Source organism: Agelaius phoeniceus, chromosome 20 (assembly GCF_051311805.1).
Source record: "Agelaius phoeniceus isolate bAgePho1 chromosome 20, bAgePho1.hap1, whole genome shotgun sequence".
NCBI lineage: Eukaryota > Metazoa > Chordata > Aves > Passeriformes > Icteridae > Agelaius > Agelaius phoeniceus.
Genome location: NC_135284.1, coordinates 4383408 through 4391780, shown reverse-complemented (window position 1 = coordinate 4391780; position 8373 = coordinate 4383408). Strand labels below are relative to the sequence as shown.

At 66.4% G+C, this 8373-nt stretch overlaps 1 protein-coding gene across 1 annotated transcript; it reads left to right on the top strand.

The window, feature by feature from the left end:
* Positions 1 to 2126: 2126 nt before the first annotated feature.
* Positions 2127 to 7793, top strand: TRAF4 (TNF receptor associated factor 4). The gene is made up of 7 exons (XM_054647024.2): positions 2127 to 2301; positions 5092 to 5143; positions 5449 to 5553; positions 5627 to 5788; positions 5965 to 6126; positions 6204 to 6359; positions 6752 to 7793. The coding sequence occupies exons 1-7, from the start codon at positions 2159 to 2161 to the stop codon at positions 7382 to 7384; spliced, it is 1413 nt and encodes a 470-aa protein (XP_054502999.1). The 5' UTR covers positions 2127 to 2158; the 3' UTR covers positions 7385 to 7793.
* The last annotated feature ends 580 nt before the right edge of the window (positions 7794 to 8373 follow it).

Below are 8373 nucleotides of genomic sequence, written 5' to 3'. Positions count from 1 at the left end.
GATGGAGCAGCAGGGAGAGGCTGGGGAAGAGGACAAGAGGCCTCTCCGAACTCAGATGGTTTCAAGAAGTGACCCATCATGGGAGACAGGGAACATATCACCTCCACAAAGGGAATTGCCCTGAGTGTCGCCTTTGTGTGAGACAAATGCCTGGCTGTGCTGTTGTTGAGTGCGGGGAGGGCTTTGCTTGGGGAGAGGGGAAAAGGAGGGATCTTTGTTTGCAGGGTCTGACACCTCCCCACCGCCCTGCCGGCACAGCCAGCACCTTCTGATGGCTTTGTCAGCTCCTGGCTAATTAGCAGAGATGCTCTTCAGTGAGGTTAGGGAAGAATAATTTTAAAACATCAAAGAGAAGCAGTAAATAATGATAAAAGTCGGCTGTTTCATGGTTGTCATCGGAGGCACAGGCTGCCTGTGTTTACAGGACTGATGTGTCCTGTCTTTGGAGTCCCATCAACCCCCAGGATACCAAGGACCCGTCCTTTTGGCCTGAACCTTGTCCCAGAGTCGTGTCCAGGGACAGTTTCTAGTTGGGGCCAGGTCACAGCTTGTCAGGGACAGTGTCTGGGTTGTGCCTATCTCTTGTTGGAGACAGCCTGGCTCCGGGCTCTGCTGGCACAGAGTGGCAGAACCAGCTGGACCATGGGGCTGCTGCCCTGGGGGTGCCACAGCCCTGAGCAAACCGGGCCAGGGAGCGCCTCAACCCCAGCTCAAGGTGGCTGTTGCTCCCCTGTGCTCCCTGTACAGTTGTCCCCTGTCAGTTGTTTTTACCTGTCGGGTTTCCAGTATCACTGGGAGCTGGTTAAAATTTAGCTCAGTGCTCTCCATCATCTGAGCAGCCTCACATCTCCTGGTAAATCCCCTGCTGATGGCAGCTCGTGCTCAGTGTACCCCAGTACAAGGTTCCCTGATGATTGGGAGCCCCAGTGCAGCTCTGAACAACCTGCCATCCCTCAGGGTAACCCCAAAAATGAGCCACCCATCCCTTCCCTGGCAGCTCTGGCAGCGAGCAGGCTGCATCCCCCCGGGCTGCTGCAGGGTTTTATTTTAAGCAGAGCCTCTCAGGGAGAAGGGTAACGTGAGCTCCTTGAGTGACAAGTGATAGAGCTCGACTTGCTCAGCGTGTCCCCCAGGAATCCCTCTCCTCTGCCATTTGCTAATTGAAAACTGCTAACATTTGGGGCTGGAGCAACTGCCGCCCTTAATGGGAAGCTGGCTGGAGCGAGCGTTGGTGGGACTAACACATGCTCACAGCCTGTCATCTGCTCGGCTCCATCTCTGGGGAAAGGGGCAAATACTCCCATATGCTGCTCTGATTTCTGAAAGAGTGACGAGGGGGCTGGAGCCAGACAGATTTGCTTTTATTCTCCCTCCTCCAGGCTCTTGCTCAGTTACAAACCGTGGCTGGAGGGAGGCTGTTGGCTGCAGCCTGGGGTGTGAGCTCCCAGCAAGACAAAGCCACAGGAGCGTTTGTCCCCCTCGTTCCTGTGGTGTGGAGGGCTCAGGGCAGCCCTTCCGTGTCCTGCTGTGGGTGATGGCTGGGGCCTGGGGGCTGTATCCCACCTCCAGCCTGGCTCAGGGGCACAGCCGTGCCCTCGGGCTGCCTGCAGGAGTGTGGCACCCCTGGGACACCTCTGAGTCAGGGAGGGCAGGCAGGGACAGCGAGGACACCGCAGTGTGTGCCCGCAGAGCCCAGCCCCGGGCCAGGGGAGGCTGCAGGGGGCGAGGGGGCCGTGAGTGATGTGATGTTGATGCTCCCCAAACTCCTGCTGTGGCCGTTCCCAGTGTGGCGGGTACCAAACCCACCAGCGGGGTGCTCCCCAGGTCCCCAGGGTGGCTGTCCCCACGTGCTGCCCCCCAAACCCCTCGGAGGGGCTGTCCCCGGTGCGATGCTCCCCGAGCCCCCGGGATGCCGGCACGGCTCCATCTCCCCCGTGCGGCGGCGGCGGGGCGGGGAGGCGGGGTCGGGGCGGGGGGCGGTGGCGATGCCGGTGCCGTCCCCCGTGGCGGGGCGGGCTCGGGCCGGTCCCACCGCCCCGTCCGGCCTCCGGGCGGAGCCGGGCCGGAGCGCGGAGCCGAGCGGGCGCGGGGCGGCGGCGGCGGCGGCGGCGGCGGCGGCGGCGGCGGCGGCGGCGGCGGCGGGAGGAGGAGGTGGAGGATGCCGGGCTACGACTACAAGCTGCTGGAGCGGCCGCGGCGCCGGGTGCTGTGCCCGCTCTGCGGGAAGCCCATGCGGGAGCCCGTCCGCGTCTCCACCTGCGGCCACCGCTTCTGCGACACCTGCCTGCAGGAGTTCCTCAGGTGAGACCCTCATCGCCCCACGGCAGACCCGAGCCGATGTTAGTCCGCGCACCCCTTCCCCCGTACGGTGCCCCGGTCCCGCACCGCCCGCACTGCCCGATGCGGGGCTCCGCACCCCGGGCGGCACCGGGTGCTCCTCGCCATCGCCACCCCCCATCCGCCGCCGGCCCCGGGGTGCGGTGTCCCGGGGTGCCCCGGGCTCGGGAGGGAATGCGGGATATCCCGGGAAGGGACGTGGGGTGCTTGGGGGTGCGGGGCTCCTGGGGAGAGATGCGGGGTGCTCCGGGCGGGGGAACGGCTGCGGTGTGCCCCGGGAGAAGGTTTGGGGTGCCCCGGGAAAGGTGCGCGTGCCCCGGGAAAGGTGCGGGTGCCCCGGGAAAGGTGCGGGTGCCCCGGGATGCCTCGGGCCAGGGAAAGGTGCGGGGTGCCCGGCGGTGCCCCGGGGCAGGGAGGGGGTGCGGGGCGCGCCCAGCCCGTGACAGCCGCCCCGCGGGTGCAGCGGCCCGTGGCCCCTTTCGCTGAGGAGGAGGAAGAGGAGGGCCGGGTGAAGCCCGGAGCGGCGAGTTTCGAGAATCGAGCTTAACCCCTTCCTGCCCCGGCCCCGCCGGAGGAAGTGGTCGGGGGTGTTTTTGGGGAGGGGTGTACGGTCAATCCCGGGGTCCCCGCGCCCACGGGTGAGCGCGACCCGGCCGTGTGCGGGGAGCGAGGAGCCGGGGCCTCTTCCGAGCCCCGCGGTTTGGGACCCCCGGTACCGGCAGCCGGGGACGCGTGCGGGGCCGGTGCTGTCCCGGTGCTGTCCCGGTGCTGTCCCGGTGCTGTCCCGGTTCGTGGCCGCCGCCGCACTCGGCGCGGTCCCGGGGGTCCCGCGGGGCACGACCAGGGGGTGCCGGCGGGTACCGAGCGTCACCCCGGGCCTTTCCCCGCCTTTCCCAGCCGGAGCGACCTTCGCCCGGGGACAGCTCACGGGCACCACCGTCACCGGGGCCGGTTTCTGTGAAACCGGGCGTGCCCCGGGACACGTGTCTGAGCGCATCTGTCCCCCCGCTCCCCCGCACCTTCCCGCCGGGGGGAATGGCCTCGGGGGTCCCCCCTATGAGAACAACGTGTTTGTCCCGGATCAGTTTGGGGCTCCCATGGGCTGGGGCATCCGGCCCCACCGCGGTGCTGGGAACGGGTGCCGGGGGGTACCGGGGGTGCCGGGGCTCCCCACCCCATCACCTCGCTGTGCCCCAACACGCCGTGAAGGTCAGAGGCAAGGACGGTCGGTCCCCCCGGGTGCTGCCTCAGCACATTCCCTGCCCGGCCAAGCGTGAGGAATGGGGAGGCTTTGTCGGGGATTAGGCGCTGGCTTTGGGTCATCGTCCCACTTCCCCGCCAGCCCCAGCACCCCAACACCGGGCACGGGGTGCAGGCACAGCTGCAGCCCTGGCAAGGCAGCAGAGTGATCCCAGCCACGAGGCAATGCCACGGGCTCCCCGGGAAGGGCCGGGTGCCCGGCCCTGTCTGCGAACACCTTATCTCAGTGTACGGATCCACCTTATCTCGGTGTACGGATCCACCTTATCTCGGTGGATCCCTGATGACTCCCACAAAACCACCTGCGACAAACAGAGTGGGCACGTGGCAGACTCACGTTCCTCACGTGGGTCACACCCCACGGTTCCTGGGGTTCCTGGGGTTCACTTGCACTCCAGCTCAGGGTTGGTGGCTGCAGGGGACAGGGCCAGGCAGCCCCGGCTGGCGCGTGCCCGGCGGCACTGCTGGCTCAGTCCTGGTGTCTCACACCCACTTGGCAGCTCCGGTCGAGGCCGCACCAGTGCCTGCCAGGGGCTTGCAGTGATTGGATGGGCACAAGGGCTGTCCAGGCAGGACAGCCTTGTCCAGTGTCACCTCAAAGACAGCAGAGCCACAGGGTCCCTTTGTGTGCCTGCTGCACGTCCCTGTAGGCAGCACCTGTGGTCTCCCACCCCAGTGTCCATCAGGGATAGTGCATGGACACCCTTTCCTACCCCTGGGCACAGTGATGTGCGGACCAGAGGTGATGGTGACTCCTGGCCAGCTTTGTCACAGGCCGGGCTGCCTTTTGGCTGGGTCCCTGTCTCCACTTCCTGCTGCTCCTCTGCGTGGCAGGGCTGAGCAGGGCCCTTCCCACCTCAGGGACAGCTCTCAGGAGGAACACCCCATCCTGGGGGCCCAGCAGGATGGGGACCCCTCCGGGGGGGCTGCCTGTCCCCCTGTCCTGACTCACCGTGGTGGCTGCTGGGGCCATTTCCTGTGGAGCAGGAGCCCCAGGGCCACGCATCAGGGCTGCACATCTGGCGCCCAGCTGTTGCCCTCCCCCACCTCCCCTGGGCCCCGGCACCTGGGGCTGCCCCGGCCCTGCCGGCCCCCTCCTGGCCAGCCGCCGGCACCCTCCTTAATCCCAGGGGACGGGATGGGCCCGGGGCTGCCGGGGCTCCAGATGGTGCCACGCTGGCGGCGGCTGGCCCAGGCCCCTGGGGACCGCGGCCGGGGGTGGGGGGCTGCCTGGGGCGGTGTCTGGCGGGGGCATTTCCCAGCTCAGACAGATGGAGCAGGATTAGAGCCGTGGCTCCCCCAGGGTGGCGGCTGGGTTTGGTACGGGGTGAGCACTCAGCAGTGCAGGGACAGCACCAATGTCCTGGGGTGGGATGGCAGGGACCCTGTGGGACATGGTGGCTGTGTCCTGGGGTGGGATGGCAGGGACCTGTGGGACATCATGGCTGTGTCACTGGTGATCCTGAGTGATCCTGAGCCTTCTGTGTCTTGCAGCGAAGGCGTCTTCAAGTGTCCGGAGGACCAGCTGCCCCTGGACTACGCCAAGGTGAGCCTGGCACAGGGATGTGTCCCCTGCTCCAAGGGGACATCCCCACCAAGGGGCTGTCCCCAGCTCTGCACAGCGCCTGGCACAGCCCTGCCAGCCTGGCACGGGCGCCCGGGCGGAAGCAAGAGCCCTTTGTGCCGCGGGCCGGGAGCGGAAACCAGCTCCCGACAAAGGGTTCTTGTTGGTGTGCCCGGGGGGATCCGGCCCCGGGCAGCGTGCCCAGGGCTCCCTGCCAGGCTGTGCTGGGGGCTGTGTGCCCCCACAGCCCGGTGCAGGATGCTGATACCCCACTGCTGCCCCTGCAGATCTACCCCGACCCCGAGCTGGAGGCGCAGGTGCTGAGCCTGGCCATCCGCTGCATCCACAGCGAGGAGGGCTGCCGCTGGAGCGGGCTCATCAAGCACCTCCAGGTAGGGCCTGGCAGGATGGGGAGGGCAGAGTTGTACCCTGAGGCCTCCCCATCACCATCCCTGTGTCCCCCAGGCCCATCTTGGCACCTGTGGATTCAACGTGATCCCCTGCCCCAACCGGTGCAGCGCCAAGCTGAGCCGCCGGGACCTCCCCGAGCACGTCCAGCACGGCTGCCCCAAGCGCAGGGTCAAGTGCGAGTTCTGCGCCAGCGACTTCACTGGGGAGGCCTTCGAGGTGGGCACTGGGGGGGACCCTGTGGGGGACACGTCATGGTGGGGACAGCCTTGGTAGACATCTGGACTTCTGTGATCATTGTGCCCTCTGGCTGTGGGGGCACTGTGTGTCCTCATCCCTGTCAGGGCTGGCTGGTGAGGGCAGCCAGAGGGTGATGATGCTGTCGTGGTCCCCAGGGCCATCAGGGCACGTGTCCCCAGGAGAGTGTGTACTGTGAGAACAAGTGTGGGGCCCGCATGATGCGGCGCCTGCTGTCCCAGCACGCCCTGGCCGAGTGCCCCAAGCGCACCCAGCCCTGCACCTACTGCTCCAAGGAGTTCGTCTTTGACACCATCCAGGTGAGATGGAGCCCATGGGGACCCTCACCCTGCCAGCTCCCAGCCCCAGCTGACTCCCAGCCTCTCTGCCTCCCCAGAACCACCAGTACCAGTGTCCCCGGTACCCTGTGCCGTGCCCCAACCAGTGTGGGACACCCAGCATTGCCCGGGAGGATGTGCCCACCCACCTCAAGGAGAGCTGCAACACTGCCATGCTGCTGTGCCCCTTCAAGGAAGCTGGCTGCAAGCACCGGGTGAGTGCTGTCCCTGTGACCAACCTGCCCTGGCATCCTTGGGCATGGGCTGCTGTCCCTGCTGTGTCACAACACCCCCACACCGCTCCTAACATCTGTCCCATCCCTCGTGCTCAGTCCCATCCATGTGGTCCCCAAGTGTCCCCCTGCCACCCCAACCAGGTGTCCCTGTGCCACCCCTGTGTCCCCATTACATCCCTGTGCCAGTACCCCATGCTCCAATGACATCCCCATGATACCTCCCTCTCCTGTCCTGTGTCCTCCTGTCCCCATGGTCATATCCTCCTGTCCCCATGCTCCAATGCCATCCCCATGTTATCCGCACAGTACCTCCCTCTCCTGTCCCCACTGTCCCTGCCCTCCTCCTGCTGACGGTCCCGCTGTCTCCGCAGTGCCCCAAGCTGGCCATGGGCCGGCACCTGGAGGAGAGCACCAAGACCCACCTGGGCATGGTGTGTGCCCTGGTGAGCCGGCAGCGGCAGGAGATCCTGGAGCTGCGCCGGGACGTGGAGGAGCTGTCGGTGAGCAGCGACGGGACCCTCATCTGGAAAATCGCCGACTACGCCCGCAAGCTGCAGGAGGCCAAAGCCCGCAGCAACTACGAGTTCTTCAGCCCCCCGTTCTACACCCACAAGTACGGCTACAAGCTCCAGGTGTCGGCGTTCCTCAACGGCAACGGCAGCGGGGAGAGCAGCCACCTGTCCGTGTACATCCGCGTGCTGCCGGGCGAGTACGACAACCTGCTGGAGTGGCCCTTCTCCTACCGCGTCACCTTCTCCCTGCTGGACCAGAGCGACCCCTCGCTCTCCAAGCCCCAGCACATCACCGAGACCTTCCACCCCGACCCCAACTGGAAAAACTTCCAGAAGCCAGGAGCCTCGCGCAGCTCCCTGGACGAGAGCACCCTGGGCTTCGGCTACCCCAAGTTCATCTCGCACGAGGACATCAGGAAACGGAACTACGTGCGGGACAACGCCATCTTCATCAAAGCCTCGGTGGAGATCCCCCAGAAGATCCTGGCCTGAGCCCCGGAGGGGGACAGGATGTGACTGGGGCACCCACCCAGGGGTGCCCCGAGTGGTGCTGAGCCCCTGCCCGCAGCTGGTGCCCCCGGCTTGGGGACGCTGCTGTGGCACCGCGGTGGCTCTCAGGACAGGCAGGGATGGGGCTGCTCCCACGTCCCTCCCGGGCTGGGACTGTCCAGCAGCCCCTCCTCAGGTGCCCGGGGGTGCCGGGGGGCTGGGCCCCCTGAGCCCCTTCCCGAGGTGCCCGGCAGCCCCCACCAGCCTCACTGGGGACCCTGCAGGACCCCACTGGCCAGAGCCATATTTTGTAAACTGGTGCTCCCCAGGTTGTTATTTATTACCCCGGGCTGGGGCTGCTGCCCCCTTCCCACATCTTTTTCTTTTCAATAAACTTTTCTTGTATTTATTACGGCTGCCTGAACCTCCTTCCTCTGCCTGGGATGGGGATGGCAGGACCGGGGGATGCTCCTGGGCACTGGGGACAGGGAGAGCCGGGACCGGGCTGGGGGACATGGAGAGGGGTAATCCCTGACCCACATCCCGGCGGCAGACGGGCTCAGATGGAGCCGGTTAATTCGGTAATCACCGGCAGCAGCAGCGGGGATGTGCCGGGCTGGAGGAGCCGCCAGCCCCGGGGGGCTGTTTCCCTGCAGGCCCCCCTCGGTCCCATCAGCCCCTCATTAGCGCTGGGTAATTAACGCCCCGGGGGAGGGCGGCATCCCGCGCACACAGGGGGTGGGCGATGGTGGGGGGCACTGGGGCAGACTGGGGGGGTCGGGCTGGATCAGGCCCCGTGTCCGTGTGTCTGATCCCCCTCCCGTCACCCCGACGGCGATGAGGGGGTCGCTGTCTCTGCAGGATAATCCCACAATTGCATTAGTGCTGCTCCGGTTTAATGCAATTAGCCCCTAATTAGCTGCACCCTGCGGCCCTGGCTGGGCTGGGAGGGGGCACCGCTGCCGGGGGTGTCCCCATACCCTGTTCCCCCC

Excerpts from the sequence above, each read along its gene's own strand:
- TRAF4 (XM_054647024.2), top strand. The coding sequence starts at position 2,159 with ATGCCGGGCTACGACTACAAGCTGCTGGAGCGGCCGCGGCGCCGGGTG. Across the intron at positions 5,144-5,448 it reads TGCCCCTGGACTACGCCAAG|ATCTACCCCGACCCCGAGCT; the intron begins GTGAGCCTGGCA and ends CTGCCCCTGCAG. Across the intron at positions 5,554-5,626 it reads GGCTCATCAAGCACCTCCAG|GCCCATCTTGGCACCTGTGG; the intron begins GTAGGGCCTGGC and ends TGTGTCCCCCAG.